A 19839-nucleotide genomic window follows, 5' to 3' on the forward strand; every position below is an offset into this window, starting at 1 on the left:
GTTTTGAAATTGATTTAAATTAGCATAAAAGGCCTATTTCTGACAAATGTCGTCTTATAAAAAAACCTAATACATCTTGGTGTTTATTTTATTAATGGTATAAGTAATGAAAAGATGCAAAGAGTATAGAAAATAAAGAAAAAGTACAAAGAAGAAATTTTTAATTTAGGTTATATACATATAATATTATTTATGATAAAAAAATTTTCTTAAAAATCCCTTGCCAATTAAGATCTTCAAAATAGGCGAATGCTGAATTTTTCTTTTTTTTTTTTTTGGGGGGGGGGGGAGGTGGGCAGGGGGCTGGACGCGACCGCAGTCCTTTAATAAGTAATTTTCAATGTTTAAAATTAATTATATTTTTTTAATAGCTTTGTTTTGGTATGGTTTGTAATGTGAGAAAAGAAAATTTTCTTCCTTTAAAAAATTTTATTTTTAAATCTACAAAATCATCGTACCTGTTTGATAATTTACAAAATTAATGCCACCCCATATCTTATTTGTTTTTATTTTTTTCTTCTGAAGTACAAATGCCCCGTACGAATTTCGACAGCTTGCTTTGGTTAAGCTGTTTTTACCACCTTTGGTTAGGTCTTAACTGATGTGAACATTAGTTTCGCTTTAACTTATGTTATGACGTCACACATAGGTTATCATGATCAGTTAAATTTACTTCAGTTTGGTCTATGAAACACTTAACAGCACCCTTAACTTATGTCTAAGCTGCTAACCGATGTCAATTTATTTTATGAAAACGGGGTCTTATTTAAAAGCAGGATTTTGGAGTGTTTAAACGTTGTGCATAACTCATTTTGCGAAAATCTAAAGGGTTGGAATATAGATATTTAATACTTTTTTGTACTTACAGCTACCTCCAGAGGGCTCTAGGGGAACGTAAAAATGACATAAACCTTTTCAGTTTCTATGACGAGCTACATTGTTAAGGAGAATCAAATTGGTTTACCAGTCAGCGAGATCCATTGGTACAAGTAGGGTGACGTAGACAGATAGAAATACAGACTCATAGACATCATTGTACATCCTTTTATATAAGGATAGAAGAACAATTCTATTTTTTGTTGTTTATCCATATATAAAAGTAACAGGTTGCCTATTTGTGTGTGTAACTTAAGATGATGCAAACCGCTACACCAAAGAGAAATTGCCCCTGGAATATTTTTACTTTCCTTTAAATCTAAAATCGAAAGTGAAGTGTCGACTTACCCCTAGGCCTCTAGGAGCTAGCAGTTCTAATTGTTCTAATAATGGCAACGCCACTTTCAGTATAAGCACAATCATTTCTCGATCTTTTAAAATTTATACTATTTTGATAGTTAGAATAGTTTAATTGTTAAAGATATCATTAACACAAATGTAAAATGTGTATAACACAAATTAGAATCATCATGCTATAACATTATTTTATACATATTTGTTTTATTGTATCAACACTTGTTTTTGGGCACACAATAGCAAAATTGTAAGGGAAACTCTCCATTTTAAAAACTGCATTTAAAGGACATATGTATTTACAATAATAATAACATTTAAAACACAATGGATTTTTCTGTACAAACTATTATAATATTTTTTTCGTACAAAATGATCGATATCTATCCCTGTCAAAAGTAAATATTTAACAAGATATTTCTACAGAAACGCTTAAAAATGAAATTTGGCAAATTTTAAGAAAATAAAAAAGTGTATAATCTCATTTCCTAATTGTTTTTTTGTACTGTTTGTTGATTTTTACCAAGTAAATCTTATAAACTCTGAAAATTTCTCTAATTAATTTTGCTTTTTTTATAGTTTTACATGAACACTGTATAAGAATTTAAGAATACGCAACGCAGTAACCGAACAACAGTGAAAAGGTAAACTTGTTTCAGTTTGTGATCTATCCATCTATCTTCCTTCATACTATCTATTAGGTTAGTGGAAGGGTCAGCTATACCCCCCTACCCAGGCTTCTCCTTTATCTTGTTATTTATCTTTCAAATAAAATTTGTGACAGCAAGTGAATTCGAATAAAAATTGTGATATTATTGATTAATTTTCTCCAACACTGCAAGTATATGTTTATGTTCATTTAGCTTTTATGAAAAGTATAGTACATTTTTCATAACTACTATATTAGAGGCTGCGCCACTAGGAGAAACTTTAAAAGGTGGGCCCACAAATTAATTATTAAACTTACAGATAGAGATACAGACAAAAACAGAGATATTCTGTTACTTTACTGTAAGGATAAAACGTTTGTACGATATTTCAGTTTAAATTTAAAAGTATAGAAATCATTTATTTACACAAAGCTACAATATTTTTTATCATTTTTTTACAATTTGTATTTTTCATTTGTTTTCGCTATTTTTCTAATTTTATTTTTCCTTGTTTGTTTTGTTCAATTGGTAACTGAAACAATTTTCAATACTGTACTTTTAGCCTTTTTACACATTTGTATCTAAAAATTATAAAAATTTTGTTATTTGCATATTAATTGTAAAAGTTTAGCAATTGATTTAGTTGTCAGTTCAATGTGCACAAATTTATTTCTACATATTAAAAGATCAATTAATAGACGTTGTTTAATTATTTTACACTTTAAATGGTGGGGGGGAAGAATTCGACCCCCTCCTCCCAATTTTTATGTCAGTTTCGAAAAGTAAAAAGAAGAAAGATCCTTCAGTGCACACAGTTAAACAGACAAACACACCCAGATCCTGTTACTTTCACATTAGAATACATAAGTTACTAACAAATGTGTTATGATTTTTTTTTTAATTATTGAAATTGTATAAAAAAACAGATTGACCTATCTAGTTAAGATAAATTTTTCTAAATTAAATGTAAATTATTTTTAGATTTGAATGAATCACTTTTTTTTTATTTTAGCTAACTTTTTTCAACGATCCAGAAGCAGAGACTTTTGATCGTAAGGTAAGAATTTTAAGTTTTTCGTACGTTTGTTTATTAATTTAGGACAGGTTCCACCCTAGGTAGGCAGGGGTTAAGAATGGAATAAAAATAGTCCTTTTATATTCAATTTTTTCTATAATAAAGGGGGGGGGGGGTTATCTGTGCTCAACATTTTGTTTGAAAGCACCTGTTGTTTTATATTTTAACCTTTAAAGAATAAGATTGTCGTGGTTGCTGTTTAATATAGATTTATATATTTCCTGACTATGTAATTCTCATGAAAATTGAACACCTAAAAACATTACAAAGGTCGTATTCTAGTACTTTCATATAAAAAATATTTCAAATTTGTATAGTAAGTTTTGTATTTTTGTAAACTTGTTCAAGTGACATTTTTAAATAGTAACACTTTTTTGCGATGTATATTATTTTTGGGGAAACAATTTGTAAACTGGAACAGAGTATTGTTTAAAGGAATAGAGCTCAGAAATTTAATGATGTGTATGATTCATTCATATTTAAAAACTTTAACAATTTTTTAAGTATTGGATATAAAATTCATCCTTTGCTTTGCTTTCAAGTCAACAACTTATTAATGTACGTACATACATTCAACGTACAGAGAAAATTGTTTTAAAGCTGCACTACTCCTAAACTTGTTGCTCATGTTTGTTTATCTGTTTATCCATGAATCTAATACTAGTTTTCTATTGTCTTCATAGCAACATTCATATACATTTGGACGAGTACTATACACATTTTAAGATCGCAGCTACTCTATGTCTGAGGTTTGTCCGGTCAAAATATACTTCATCTTTCATGTTATTTTTTACAGATTAGAGTAGGTTATGATCACCTTTAGAGTAGGGAGGTTATAACTATATGGTAGAGCAATTAGAAGCTAACTTTACGGACTTCGATAGCTTTAAAACTTCTTCGCGTTTTTTTTCAGAATCTTTATACCTAAAGAAACTTAACTCTAAATTTATTTCTCAATCCAGCCATTCCTTCCCTTCACTCCCTTTCGTCTAAAATGTTAAAATTTTATTTTCCTTTTATTAACCTGCTTGGATTTATTCAAGTTCCACAATGAAAATGTTATTTTTGTTTATTTAATTGACTTAAATGCCATTGGTCATAAAGTATGTTGCCTTATAAGTTGTCTTACTTACCTATGGACTTAGATGTTCTTGTTTAAATATATACAAGCGTATATATTATTGTACATATACAGTAAGATTTTTCTAAAAATCAACAGTCTTGTTCTAAATGATGGGAGCGCAAACATTTTTATTTTTACTAAAATAACAGATTATTTTATTCCTATGACATTTACCGCATATGTATTTTTGCAATTTCTTTTTGTCCGAGGGTCTTTACAAAATTACCTTTAAATTTAATGTACTCTTAAGGATATAAGAGTAGCCGTGCTATTAGATAACATATGCCAAACAGTTAAAAAAGTTGTCAACAAGTGAACAACAGAAAAGATTTAAGTCAAAGTCTAAACTGCAAATTACTGGAAATTTTGTTTATTTCATATATATTTTTATAATACATAAAAATTAAATAAAACAAGTATGACAACATCCATAAAAGCGAAGCTCTTAAATGGTAGGACCAACGAACATTAACACTTGTAGAGTGACAGAACTGAATAACCAAAATGTAGTAAATATAGAATGTCTGAACAGGATAATGTTTATTTCATACTTATATTTTTTGGACTTGATTATAGAGAAGCTTCGCTAATAACATTCTACTATGTTGTCCTAGGATTTAGTATTTCAAAAATCAGATGAATAGGATAATTATGTCATAAAAAGTGCCTGATCTATGAGCACAACTGTAATGCCCATAGGGGGACATATGTATTTGGGTTATTTTATCAGAAATTATGAAATATAAATGTAGGAATTTTTGGTGCTTGCTTACATGTGAAGACCGGAGCACCGACCCCCCCCCCCCTCCCCAGCTTAGTTTTGACAAAAATCAAAAAATAATCAAATCAATATCTACTTCTATATAACTTTATCCGGCCATTTACTTGGTTGTTTGATTAATCTTTTGTAATTGTTTGTTATGATACTAATTGTTGTTGTCATCTTTGTTTATTTTTTTTTCAGAATGCCCCCTGTACCAAACGAGAGCAACGTAGAGTTGGTTGGTCCCAACTCTATGACCCAGGCACCTTACAAAGTCAGCGTAGAATGTCAGGAACGGTTTATTAATGCTTTGCTGTTAACTACAAATTAGTAAAAAGAACGATACCGTTAATTTCCCTTTTCCTTATAAAAAAGTAACAGGTTGTCTATATGCGTGTTTGTCTGTCGCTAACGTTGTACCGATATGGTTCTCCTTTACAGGAAGCTATGGTTTTAGGTCTGGAGAAAATTGATAAATAATTTAGAGAAATACCACCCAATTTTTTTTCGTTTTCAAGTTGAAATAGGAATCTACTTGCCCATCCTCCCCTTTCCTTAAGTGTCACCAGAGGTCTCATTCTCTAGGAGTGGGATCCATAGACGTCCAAGGGGGGGGGGATAATGGGGGTATTTACAATTTTGGGGGTAAATACCCCCCCCCAAAAAAAAAAAAATCCCTAATAAAAAAATTTTTTGCGCGCTTCGCGCGCATTTTTAATACTAAATATTTAATAAAATTTAAATTACCCCCCCCAAAAATTTTACCCCGGGGATAAATTTTGGGGGGGTAAACTAAATTTACCCCCCCCCCCAAGCAAATTTTACCCCCGGGGTAAAAATTTTTTTTTGGGGGGGGGTAAAAAAAATTCCAGTGCGCTTCGCGCGCCATTTCCCCCCCCCCCAAAAAAAATAGCTTGGACGTCTATGGTGGGACCTTTAGTACAAAAGTATTCAATTAATATATTTATTTTAAGCTTTTACCATTACTTATCTTGAACCTCATTTTATCCCTTTCTTTCGCCTATTTATGCAAAAAATAAATCCTGCAAGAGTATTAAGTGAGTGGTTTACTAAAAAAATATATTTTACTGAATAAAAGCAAAGCATAAATAATACACATTTTAGGATATCGAGAACCTTTTGGCTCTCAACCCTAAGGAACTCAAAATATGATTTAATTATTTTTTAATTATTTCTTTTTTAAAACTTATTTTATACGTTGGTTTTTCTTTTAAATAAGGGCGGGTTAGGCTTGGTTATATTGGGTATTAGGTTTCAGGGCTAGGACAACGGATGTTTAGGGCCCTCAGCAGTGGTTAGGCAGAGGGCAAAATTACTACTTCGCTTATTTGAAATTATTTTCAGAATAATGTGGGGGGGGGGGGGGGGCGTTAATGTAGGGTGGGGGGGAGGGGGCGTTAATGTGCCCAACAGGCACTTTGACGGAAAGTCTTTGTCTTATCAACATATATTACAAAAATTTTATTTTGGGTTATTATTACAGATTAAGCCGTATGCTAACGCTGTGCCGTCCGCCGTCACCAAAAAGGTTTGTACAGGATAGACAGACAGTTGGACATACATACAACAAACGAACATTAATATTAAACAAGGATGACAACATCCATAAGTAGCGAAGCACAAAAAATTGTGGATGGGAATACGTAGAAGTAGATTTAAAGTGTATTTATTAAAATCAAGAATAGATTTATTGGAGAAAATAAACACGAAACCTTGTTTTATTTTGTATGATAAAAATGGTTAAAGTAAATTACATACTAGATGCACATAACAATGGATAATAATATTTTGAAACTGTTAATGCAAAAATGTTTTAAAATTGGACCAAAATACTAAAGATATGGGGAAATATGTCAAACATATAAAAATAGCCAAAAACCTGCAGTTTGGCCGCCATTGTTTCTTTTCTTAAAACGACAGAAATTAAATTTTAATATCTTTAACTGAATTTTTTTAAAAATTGGACCATGAACACCAAAGATATGGGTAAAAATGTGAAAAATTTAAAAATAGCCAAAAACCTGCAAAAAGGCAGTCTGACTGTCATTGTTGTTTTCTTCAAACGACAGAAAATTTAATTTGGATATCTTTAACTGAAAAAATTTCGAAAATCGGACCATAAACACCAAAGTTATGGGGAAAAGTGTGAAAAATGTAAAATAGCCAAAAACCTGCAAAAAGGCAGTCTGACCGTCATTGTTGTTTTCTTCAAATGACGGGAAATTTAATTTTGATATCTTTAACTGAAAAAATAAACACCATAGATATGGGGAAAATTTCCAAAATTTAAAAAATAGCCTAAAACCTGCTAAAAAGCAGTCCGAACGCCATTGATGTTTTTATAATTATTTGTGTTCCTTAATGATGGGAATGTTGTCAAAAAATTTCAGCTCTCTATCTTTTATAGGAGCCGAGAAAATCACGTTTCCCCCAATTCATTAATTACAGACGGACGGACATTGTGAATTATAGAGTAGCTTCGCTACTAATAAGGACACACATTTGTAAACTTAATTTCAGACTGAGACATGTTTCGCTAATTACTTTGAATGTGCTTATGGACCGACCCAAATGAGTGAAAAGCGTTGTTTTAAAAATTCAAATAGTTACGTCAATATATCAAAGTACTTTCTTTTTATAGAGTAATCTAATTGTTTACTTAAAACAATACAATATTACACTATTTAATTTCTTACCTTAGTCATGATAAAAATAGTTTAATTTCACTCTTATTAATACGTACAATCCTTTGTACGTTGCTGTTGCGGTAACCATATAGCGGAATTACTTTGAAAATATATTTGGTAATTTCAGTTGATTTTTTGGGGGCAACGCTTCGTAGTAAAGACGACCTTTTTATCTGCCCCCCAAAAATCATTTTAGATTTTTTTGCTCGTCAGCTATACCTTATTTCTGCATCCTACAACTTTATAAAAAGAATTTTATAAAGGAAACGATGAGTTTAAAAAAAACCTTGTTTTATACAGTTGTTGTAACCCATACCTTTATATATGAAGACCTTAGTCAAAACAGAAGAAACATTTTATTTAGGTGAAAAAGCATTGGAAGAGGAATGAAGACAAGGCCGAGAATCTGAAGTGTAATTCTTGCAGCCCTCTATTCAAGAATTTTGATGATATAAAGGTATACAAGTATGGAATTAATAATAACATAGCAGCTTATTCAAATTTCTAAACGCTTTCAGTGTCTAGTGCTTAAATTTTTACAATTTATAATTCTGATTAATCATAAATTATTGTCCTTTTCCCTTTGTAGAAAATGACGACTTCTGGTGGGATGTTTAAGACATACATATAGCTTCTCTGTAAAGAACAACCAAATCGTATTGCATTTTCAAGATATTTTGCTTTTAATATCTTTTAGATAAAAGTCTGAAAGAAGTTGTATCAACTTTTTTGCTTTTTATTTAAGATAGCTAGCCGGTCCTTTCAGTAAGTAGTAGATGTAAAATTTTTCATAGAATTCAGATATGCAATCGGTTTTTTTGTAGACCTCTTATTTTTTAAGTAATTTAAGTTTTTTTAAAAAATAATTAAGTCGGTTTTAAGGTACTAAAACGCAACAAAATAAAAGAAGAAAATGGCCAGTATGAACAAAAATAGTAAGATCTTTAATTTGACACCTTACTTTTAAAATTCTGTTGAGTAATTATTGAAAAAATCTATTTTTTTAACCTCGGTTTAATAAAAACTTTAGACCTAAATATTTTCTCAAACAGACATAAAAAACATGGGTTCATATATACCTTTAGAATCAGAAAAATATTACATATCTATTCTAAGCAAAATTGAAAAAGTTTTATAAAACTATAATAAAAAAAATAAGTTTATTTTAAGAATCATAATTTTCGGCTTTAAAGGGTTAGCTTGAACCAAACCTGAACAAAACCTAAACAAAAGACAATGCAATGTAGCAGATATTTTTTAAACACAAGAAACAATAATGTATTTTTAACTGCATTGTTTTGAAGTTTATAAACAGACTGATGCATATTTGTTCATAATTTTTCATTCTTTACATGTTCTTTAATATCACTATATTTATTGTAGTATCTATTGTATATATTGTATGAACGTTATCCTTTTTTTTCTGGCAATTCTATAGGTTAATTTTATAGATTAAGCTTCCCGATTCGTCAATTTTTGCGATTTGTGATTGGCTAGTTTAGTAGTTACAATTCTTAAAATAACTTTTTTATTTTTTCTATTTTTTATTACAATTTTTTAAAAACTTTTTCAATTTTGCTTACAATGGATTCATATTATTTTTCTCATTCTAATGGTATATATGAACCCATATTTTTTATGTCTGTATGAGAAAATATTTAGGTTTAATGTTTTGATTAAACCGAGGTTAAAAAAATAGATTTTTTCAACAATTACTCAACAGAATTTTAAAAGTAAGGTGTCAAATTAAAGATCTTACTATTTTTGTTTATACTGGCTATTTTCTTCTTTTATTTTGTTGCGTTTTAGTACCTTAAAACCGACTTAATTATTTTTAAAAAAACTTAAATTACTTAAAAAATAAGAGGTCTACAAAAAAACCGATTGCATATCTGAATTCTATGAAAAATTTTACATCTACTACTTACTGAAAGGACCGGCTAGCTATCTTAAATAAAAAGCAAAAAAGTTGATACAACTTCTTTAATTAAAAACTAGCGGCTTCGCCCCTAGCCTCTAGGGGCTTTGCCCCTAGAAAAAAATAATTTTCTGCACCAGCACCAGCAGCACCAGCTGCACCACCTGCACCAGCAGCACCAGCTGCACCAGCAGCACCAGGAGTATTTTTTTGGGGGGGGTAAATTTTCATTTTTGGGGGGGTTGGGGGTGTCCCACCCCCCAAGAAAATAGCTTAAAACCACCACAGGACCAGTAGGTATATTCCCTGAAGAGTAGAGCCCATTCGGTTCAGCGGTTACCGAGATCTTAAGCTTCAGACGGACAGACGGACAGACGGACAGACAGACGGACAGACATCGTTCTACTTTGTATTATAGATAAAGGAACCAGATTTAATTTAAGTTAGTAAAGGAAAAATTTAACTTAAATAACTCCCCTGAAAGTTTATCAAAATTAGTGTAAATTTTTCCTCCTAGTGAATGACGTGTAATAATTCCACCTTTAAATAGGTTTAAATATCCTGCAGGCTAGAATGAAAGATGGAGGGCACAGAGATGTATTCGGAAGATTAGTAAATTAAGTACAAACGTGTTTTATCTAAAAATTGTACTTTCCCCCGAAGAGCATAGCGAGCACAGAATTCCCACCCAACTAACCCTTTATAATTTTATAAATTGAAAGTTATCTCTATGTCTAATCTGCGGGGGGGAGGGGGGGGGGGGATAGCTACAGCTCTAGGATAAAAAAAACACGAAAAACTAAAAAAAAATCTTCGGCTCGACGAGACAATTTGAGGGAAACCGCCAGAAAGAATTTTGTCAAATGCCTTTTTAATTTAAAGAACTTTCATTTTGATCGTTCATAAAAATTCTTTTCAAAAGCATATTATTTTCTTTTTTTAAATCACTTATCTTCTAAATAAACTGTACTATTTTAATTGGACTTACCGTAATATTTTGCACTTAGTAAAATGCCTAAATTTTTAAAAGACTTTTTATTCCTAATAGGAAGATAATTCATTTTCTAAACTTTCAAATCTTGGAAAAATTTGAAGAACTCTGAATTAAAGCACTAGAATTAAATTAGAGCAATAAAGTGTAGCCCTCTTTATAAGGAGAAAATTAGTTATTTTGCGCCTTGTTGACCACAGAACACACTCTCTTTTTTGTTTAAATTAAAACTAAGTGGGCGGGGTGGTTATTCGTTTGTTTGTTTACTTTATGTCAGGTGCACCTCAGTTATATGCCCCGCAGGGTTGTGACTTTCGGAGTGGTTATGCATGGAGAAAACTGTCCCTTCTTGTTTTCAATTTATTTACTTTAAAAGAGTAGTAGTTGTGTTGATTAAGTGCTCGACAAGCATTTGAAGAAAGTTCTAGTTATCTGCCTTTTTCACATTCTAATATCCCATAAACAAAATTCTAGCATTTGTCTATTTTTAAAAACTTTTATCCTTCCTTTTCTCTTTCAATAATCTGACCCTGTTTCTAGTATATAATCATACATACAAAGAATTAATAATATAGAATATTAACCTTGTTATTCTATGTTCATGATATAGTAATCATACAAACATTGAATAAATAACATAAAATAAAATTTTACTGTTCAAATTATGATAAATATAAAATAAACAATATGCAATTTAGAATTGAGACTTATATAAATATTTTTATGCTTAGAATAAGTAATATATAAATTGTTTTACAACATTTTTACTGTTTTCTTGACTATTTGATACCTCAAATACAATATAAAATTATTCTATGATTTTATCTAAAGACCAGGAAAATGTAGATTCTTTTCTTAAAAAGACACTCATTAGTCTAATTCCTATGAAATTTCTCAAGTCTTGGCTCAAAAACGTTGGGTACTTTTAGTGAATTCTAGTCAAAATGCGGAAGTGATAGTTTTTTTTTATCATTGCATGGAGAAGTAAATGAATTTATTGTACACTGATATATACCTTAAGGCTCCTGAAAAAATTTGGACAATACAATTTGAACCAACCAATGAAATTTAATAAAATTATCCAAAGTTTTTAAGCAAATGAACGAGATAATATTGTATTTATAAAACTTTTGGTACCAAAACTAAAGTCCAATGTCTCCTTCCTCTATGCGGAGGAGTCTCTAAATGTCCGCAGGTCTATGCTAAAGACTAAAATATAGTTAATTTTTTTTATTTCAGCATACAACCCTGAGTGAGCGTGGAGCTCTGCGCGAAGCGGCCAGATGTCTTAAGTGTGCGGATGCCCCTTGCCAGAAAAGTTGTCCTACTCAGCTGGATGTCAAGAGTTTCATCGGATCCATTGCTACCAAGAATTACTATGGCGCGGCCAAGGTGATTTTTTCTATTCTACACATTTGTACTTTTCTTATTGGATAGGTAAAAATAGATATTATCATACTAAAATATCCTACGAGGCCAATACCTGCGGTGCCCTAACTGCGTGGCTACCCAGTGCCCAGTATTTCCTTACCTAAACTGACCTAAAGTAATAAACAAACATAAACTAACCCCCACTTATTTCTAATTCTTATATAAAATAAGAGTTGGGGGGTTTCAGTGCCTAACAGGGTATTTTGTTTAAAAGTGCCTTACAACTTATTTATCTGTAATTACGGCAATCACAAAAAACGATCTTTCCAAAGAATTATTTAATTGTCTATTTGTTCAGTTAACATATTTTGTAATTTAGGCAAAAAATATAGTATAGATGTATAACCAGACAACTACCTGGATTCCCCGGTTATAGACCTTTTTCGTCACCTACAAATTTTTTTCTGTTACTTGGCTGTGTTAATTTACCCGACACTATTGGTTGATTTTCAAAGACCCAATTAAGAGTTGCTTTAGGTCTTTGGGATGGGGACATACAGTTATTAAATTACTTCCCCTCTAGTGTTTTACTCTAATATTTAGGCTATTCTGAGTGACAATCCACTTGGTTTGACCTGTGGAATGGTATGTCCTACTTCAGGTACAACATTTAAAGTCACGTGGCTTAACACAGACACAGCAAAAGAGAAGGAAAGATAGTAAAAGAATTAGATTTATTTTATATATAAAAATTTGACTTGCTTTTACACTTTGAAAATATAAGTTTTTTTTCAAATCACGTTGAAAAATATGATATGTTACATATAATTTTACAAGGTAAATATTCATTACAAATAATTCATCAAAGTTTTGGCTTACTGTTGATTAAATAAAACTATCCATTTTCGATAATTATTTATTGCCAATTTCATATTAATGTTATTTTCGGGGTTATTTTTGTTTTAGTAAATGAATAAAAAACAATTAGAATAACATCCATTGTTGCAAAGCACAATAAAATCATTGATAGACAAACGGACAAAGCTAGTTATAGAGCAGGTGTCATAAAATGGAGGATGAAAAAAAAAGAGAGCAAGAAAATGATAATAATATAAATCACGAAACTTTTTTACAGAAAAATATATTCATTGTTTTGTATCAGGACGGATGGACCAATTATAAGTTTTATAAGTGATCAGGGGTATCTCATAAAAAATAGTTTCTTTTGAATAGCAGCCGAAAAAATAACATTTTGCCTGTGCTGTTACGGACGGACTAACGGACGAACTAACAGACGAATTAATGGACAAACAGACGGAGTAATTTTTTTTTTGATTATTAGTATTTTGTGAAACTTACTATTTTATTTAGATTTATGTGTTGGCGGTTGCAACTTGGCCGCTGCTGAGGAGGGACCAATTAACATCGGTGGCCTTCAACATTTTGCTGTAGAGATGTTTAAGAAGATGAAAATATCCCAGGTGTTCTAACAATATATATACGTCCTCCACGTCCTAATTATAGAAGGATTACTCAACATTCAGAGTTTACTTGATTAACCAACCATAGCCACAGTATGCCAGGTTTCAAACATACATTAAGACGCACGAAAAAGTATCTTTTTAGGGTTTACAGCCTTTATTTCTTCATGTATCCCGCCTAGTTAGAGTTTACAGTCGTCAAACATCATGCAGTTAAAGGGTCATTTGTCTTTTAGATATAATCCTACTTTGATAATGTTTATAATATTACATTTAATATATTTCACTAAGTTTGAATTAATGTTTAAGTTTTAAAAAATCCACGAATTTCGCTTTGTTGATTATTTTTAAACATCCTTAAGTAGTGGCAAAAATATTTATTGAGGTAAAAATCAAGGCTCTGAATTCTGAAAAGTATTTGAATTTTAAACAGCATTGCTTTTGAAAATTTGATACGACTTCTTTTCAATATTTTAAATTATGGCTTTGATTCTGAAATAAAAACCTGGCGAAAATTGTGGTACTTTTCATATACATGATATGAAATATGTATGAAACTGTGCATAAACTATGTGATGCATAAATGTTGATGGTTGGTCTAACATCACGTGCATAGTAGAATAGATTTGCAACATACTTAGAAATGATTTGCAACCAAGGTGTGTTTACATTAAACGATATAACTTTTGTCTTTCCAACGATCAATTTGTTATGCCCTAATTGTGAGTTTTTTTTCAAATAGTGAAACAAAAACACGGCACAGTGTAGTAACAATCCGACCGACCCTCTTTTTGATATGAAACTGTACACTTTTTGGTATGAAAGGGCAGTTTTTGGCTTCAGTTTAACTACATAATTCATGAGAGTTTAGACGCATTGCCCCCTATAACGCAGGGCAAAAATGTGAAAGCAAATGTTTTAATACTTTTGTAGTAAAACTTCTGTGTGAATATTGTATGTGTGTTAAAAATGATTGAATATATTGGGATATATTTTGTTTTTGTGTAAGATTTGTATTGTTTGTTGTATACCTTAATTTATGAACTCTAGACTTTAAAAAGTGTTTGATAATACAACAAAAGTAATTAATATTTTCCTTTACCAAACTTTACATTTTTAAGGAAGGATAAGTTTAGTTTTGGCATAAAAAAAAATTATTTAAAAACAACTGTAAAATATTCAATGGGAGCTTTGCTTCAAAGAAGTAAATAGATATTTACGCACATTTGAGGGTAATATCTAATCTTAGTAACTAATCAATCCTTTTAGAAATCATTTAATCCAAAATGGTTTAGAAATTTCATTTTTCTACCCTTTTCTAGTTAATAATCTCATTTAAGTACCCCACTTAAATGAGATTATTCTCTATCGGTTAAGGATCATTCTACAGACAATCAACTATTTTATTGCACGACCTTTGTCTGGAAGTTCAGACTGTGTATGGTAATGAGTTGTGCCTATTACCCCTACTCTTACTAAAGTGATACATGCTAGACATAGCGGCAACTGGTTCCATTTTGAACAACTAGTATCACGCAGTGTGGTCCAGGTTCGAACACGTGACCTTCTAGACAACAAGCAGGCACGTTAGTTTTTATGCTAATGCCACAGTGCATTGTTCGAAGACCTTGCTACTTTGTAAAGTAAAGCTTGTAAATTGTAACTGGAAAGAAAACAGTATAAAATCTGAAGACAACTGTAGTGTATCTATAATATTTGTATGTATGTCCAATAAAGTTTTTACACCTGGTAACGCATAAATCTAGATGCAAAAGAATGGGAAAGTGAAAATTGTCAACTACAAAAATACTTCAGATAAAACTTAGATGAAGGCTGAAGACTTTTAAAATTAAGTAATAAGACACAAGTGGGAATTAAAATTTTTGAGAAAAAAAATCCTGGTGAACACAGGATGCCAGCAAATCAGGCAGGGTCATCCAGGTAAAAAACGAAAATATTTTTTTACTTGAACAAAGAATTAAAACTAATCAAAATACTAAATTATCCTGTAATACTACAACAAAATATAATACAATATCTACATGAATAATGTATTTAAATATGTATTTCTCTAAAATATCTAGGAATTTAGATTTAAATTTTTTGTTGCTGTTTTTTTCTAAATTTATTTTTTATAAATTACGCAATTTTGTGGTTGAACTAAGTGAAGTGAAGGAAATGGAATCTGTTCTGTGCCGATATTGAAGAAATTGCAGCACTGTCCTGAGCATAGGCGTGCACAGTTTTGTGCTGTTTAGGAGGGGGGGGGGGGGGTAATCCTAATTCCAAAGTCACATTCTTGTTATCCCCCTCCAAAAAAAGACAAAGAGGGGAGTAAAATACCCACTCTAATGTATTACAAATTCCTACTTTAAGTCTTTCTATCACCAAAATATAAAGAGAGGGTTAGGTTTCTGGTAAAATCCGTAAAGGTTATGTGTTATAAGTAAAAAACAGTAGAAGAACGATAAAAATTTATGACACCCCTCCTTAACCAAGCTTAATATTAAAAAAATGTCCCAAGCATTCGGACAATTGGGCGTTCAAATATGATACATACTTCACTCTTCTTTCAATTTTTAAAGTAATTTTAGTAGGATAGCCCCAAAACAGAATATCTTTACTCCTCTGGCCAAACTGACTGCCTGAGCTGGATCTTTAAATCGTTTTTATGGTGCGCTGAATCGGGGCGATTCAGAGGTGAACCATAGGTGCAATGGTGGTGAGCCACAGCGCATCTATAAAACATTGATTTTTAAAAGATTTTCGGCGCGGTGTTTTTAGATTGCTTGCGCACTCACTAAAATATTGATCCGCGCCAGTACAACTTTATTACTTAAGGCGTGTCAGTAAGGTATTTTATATAAAATTCCGTGTCAGTATGGTATTTTATATAAAACATTAATATATAATTTATTTTAAAAATAACTATAAAAATGTTTTCTCAATAGTTTTGCAATAAAATATTAAAGTAATTAAAAAAATATCCATTTATTACATATGATTCACTCCAATTTGAACTGCCAATGCCACTCGGTGAGTCTCGCGCCACTACCCAATCCAAATCGCCCATGCAAATTCGATTTAAAGATTGGTATTTAATAATTTGATGGTGCGCTGAATGAATCGCCCCGGTTTAAATCACCTATAAACGATTTAAAGATCAAGCTCTGGAGTTCCTAACAGAACGTGCCTTAATGTATTAACACAAGTAGGGATTGGAACCCATTCCCAAAATTAACCAACATGGAATAGCTGTTACAGCATGACATCAGTATTTTCACCTCTGACAGATGGATGGCCTATCCTAACCAGAGACTCAAACATTCACCCGTAGGCCCAAGTGGAGAACCTGGAATGAGGACAAGACCCAATTGTACCCACAGACTCCCATTAAACCTGCCCAACCAGGAATGACACCATAGTGGTAGATGCCATAGCAAAGCTCAGGGTGATGATACACACACTCTGGTCCATGCCCTGCGCCATGAGATGATTCTCTGCTTATCCCAGATCACCACAGCCAACATTTAAGAAGAGCTGCAGGTAGTGAGCATCTTGAACAATCCTCTGAACCTGGGAGAGTTAATTCTTAAGAAGTTGGAGACATGGTTACTGTTTGACGGATTAGATCTGATGGTATGGATCAGTTGGAAGAGTAGCCATGTTTGCCCCCACTCCCATCAAGCCAGTTGCCCCAGTCGTGCCAATACTGGGGAAGGCTCAGAGTCCCTCCCCACCTTTTCATCAAGGTAGGGTTCAAGGCCCTACAGAAGGTGAAACTGGACAGGGGGTATTCTTAGTTGTACACCCTCACAGTGTTCAGGGTGCCTCCAGAAGGTGAGAATTTGATAGGGGTGGGGTTACACATCAAACTGCCCCCCAGAACAGAGATGGTGTTCAAGACCAGGTTCAAGTGCAGGGGCCTGACTGTGGGGAACCCTGGGTACAAGTCAAACAAGGAGCTGACCCTGCTAACAACAGCTAGTGTCAGCAGAGGGTCCAGAGGAGCATGCGTTGCCTGAGCCCAATATACAAATTACCATCGTTAGGCTGTAATATACAGCTACACAATGCCATCGAAGGTGATTTGACTTTTGTGTCAGAACCTGAATTGGGACATAGTGCATTTCATTACCCTAGGTTAGGTAACTTCATTTCACTTTTCAATAAAATCTAAAATGCAGCCGTTTTTGCAGGAGGTACCATTTTCTGTTAAAATTTTAGAGGAAAATTAAAAACAGTTTTTTGTTAATTTCTACTTCTATTTTCAACTGAAGAAAAAATCCTTTTGTGTATATACAGAATCATTGTTGTTACTTAATTTCATCAAAAAAAAATTTAAAAACTAACCCATAAAAGCCGATTTTTCATTTTGTTCAATATGGGTAAAATAAAAATATTACCATCTCCAAAGGGTTAAAATCAAAATTTCAAAGCTCTAAAATGTTGTTCATCGAAAATAAATAGCAGTTTATAAGGACTTTTTGCATCCATCTTCTCATTTAACAGGGAAAAAAAAAAAAATAGAATCTATTTTTTCAGTGTTGACATAAAAAAAGCGTTTGATTAAAAATATAAATAATAATTTTTTTAAGAAGTGCTAAAAAGTAATACAGACTATTCAACTTTACCTCTGACATTTAATTAGATGTAAAAAATCTATTTATCATAGCAGACAATTATGATAATTTTTTAACAAAATTTTGACCAAAGCATTACTGATAAACCAAGGACTTATTAGATAACATATTATATGCTCCTTTGTAAAAAGATTCTATAAAAAATGTATTCTATAGGAAAATCATGTTTTCAAATGGACATTTCAAATTATAGATTAACTTTTAAAAAGTAGAATCTATTTAATCTTTAAAGAATTAAAATAAAGAATAAAAAACTTGAAAAGTGTCGCTTAATTTAAACTATGTTATTCAAAAGTTGGATTCGGTAGAATGTGATGGAAGGTTTTATTTTACTAACCTTTCCCTAACTGCTTTTACCCGGAATGATTTTAGGAATTTCCCCATCCCTTTGAATTAAAAGCTGCTAGATGCTAGTGGCGCATCCCAAAGTTTTACATAATATGATTAAAAACAATGTTTTTCTGTCCGACTTAATCCCAAATAAACATAATTTAGAAAAAGTCACAATTTTAATAATGGATGTAGAATAAACATGGATATTATGACAGGGGGAAATTGTCGTCAATTAAGCTTGCTAACATGAAACCCATATATTGGTCAGTTTGTTCATCCAGAAAGAGGGGAGGATATAAATGGGGTAGAGGGGGAAATGTTCATTATCCTTATCAGAGAACATGAAAATCCAAATAATAATATATCCATTATTCGTAGCGAAGCTTCTCTATAATTCCAATGTCCGTTTATCTCTTTTATATTTTTAAAAACTGTTTTACTTTAGCAATGTATATAGAATACATGTATATATTAACAAGGGAAAATTTGTCGCCAATTTAGCTAGCTAATATGTACCTCGTTTATTAAAGTTTGTTCATCCAGGGGGTGGATTGGGGTATTGTAACTTAAGCTGGCTGTGAGAATTACTTTATTGCAATACACAAAAATCTGGTGCAACATCCAAGTAATAGTAATATTTCTATAGCATTCAGCAAATCTGCACATGGTAGAGAAAGGTACGAATCTTAGCCAAAACAAATTTCATAACTAAAGACAAAATAAAGACCTACTGCTGCTATGTCAGATGAGTGGTATTTATAGTATAAGTAGGGGAAATGCCTTCTCTCAAAAACAAGTGCAACCCATAAACATGATCATTTTGGAAAAAGGGTATGTTACAATATAGTCTGCCTGCAATATTTTGGATCATAAGCGTGCAGAAGGGGATGTATACTAAGAGATATAAGTTTTCCGGAATTTTAATGTAGGGAGTAGATTTGAAATCTGCATCAAAGGACCACCCTCAACGTCACAAAAAATTGTTTTTGATATTATAGCTCCCATAGGGCCTATATGAAATATTGAAGACCACTTTCTCCAACAATTTGGGGTCGGAGATTCCGAATCTGGCGTCCATTTTGATCTAGCTGACCTCCTTCATGGTGAAAAATGGCGCCAAAGTTGACTACCCTTCGAAAAATGCGCGAACGACAATTTTAGCAAAAAGAAAATCTACCAAATTATTTTTATCATAAGATAGATAGATAGTAAGATTAAAATCTATAATTAATTTAATTTCTTTTTTAAACGTCGAGAGAAAGAGAGAGAGCGAGAGAGATAGAAAGAGAGAGAGAGGGAGAAAAAGAGATAGAAAGAAAGATAAGGATAATTATAAAGTGAGAGAAAGAAAAATGCCTTTTTTGCATATAATGTTGTAGGACCTTACGAATAATATAGTATAGAAAGATAGATAGAAAGAGAGAGAGAGAGAGAGAGAGAAAGAAAAGAAGAAAGAGAGAGAAAGAGAGAGAGTGAGAGATAAAGAAAGAAAAGGAGAAAGAGAGAGAGAAAGAAAAGAAGAATTAAAGAGAGGGAGAGAGAGAGAGAAGGAG

General features: G+C 31.8%; 1 protein-coding gene across 3 annotated transcripts in view; it reads left to right on the forward strand.

Moving 5' to 3' along the window:
* The first annotated feature begins 1849 nt into the window (after window positions 1-1849).
* su(r) (dihydropyrimidine dehydrogenase su(r)) overlaps window positions 1850-19839 on the forward strand; it is a 107851-nt gene continuing 89861 nt past the window's right edge. The window contains exons 1-9 of one of the 3 annotated variants that reach the window (XM_080172367.1): window positions 1850-1874; window positions 2893-2937; window positions 5043-5131; window positions 5965-5997; window positions 6344-6390; window positions 7914-8006; window positions 11698-11850; window positions 12433-12490; window positions 13201-13310. In XM_080172367.1, the coding sequence (XP_080028493.1) occupies window positions 5044-5131; window positions 5965-5997; window positions 6344-6390; window positions 7914-8006; window positions 11698-11850; window positions 12433-12490; window positions 13201-13310 (582 nt within the window). In that variant the 5' untranslated portion in view covers window positions 1850-1874; window positions 2893-2937; window position 5043. Of the gene's footprint in view, window positions 1932-2035; window positions 2168-2892; window positions 2938-5042; window positions 5132-5964; window positions 5998-6343; window positions 6391-7913; window positions 8007-11697; window positions 11851-12432; window positions 12491-13200; window positions 13311-19839 lie in introns of those variants that run through there. The other 2 variants (XM_080172366.1, XM_080172365.1) reach the window with 2 other exon arrangements.

Source organism: Acartia tonsa, chromosome 9 (genome assembly GCF_053477335.1).
Source record: "Acartia tonsa isolate MP-2025a chromosome 9, ASM5347733v1, whole genome shotgun sequence".
Classification (NCBI taxonomy): domain Eukaryota; kingdom Metazoa; phylum Arthropoda; class Copepoda; order Calanoida; family Acartiidae; genus Acartia; species Acartia tonsa.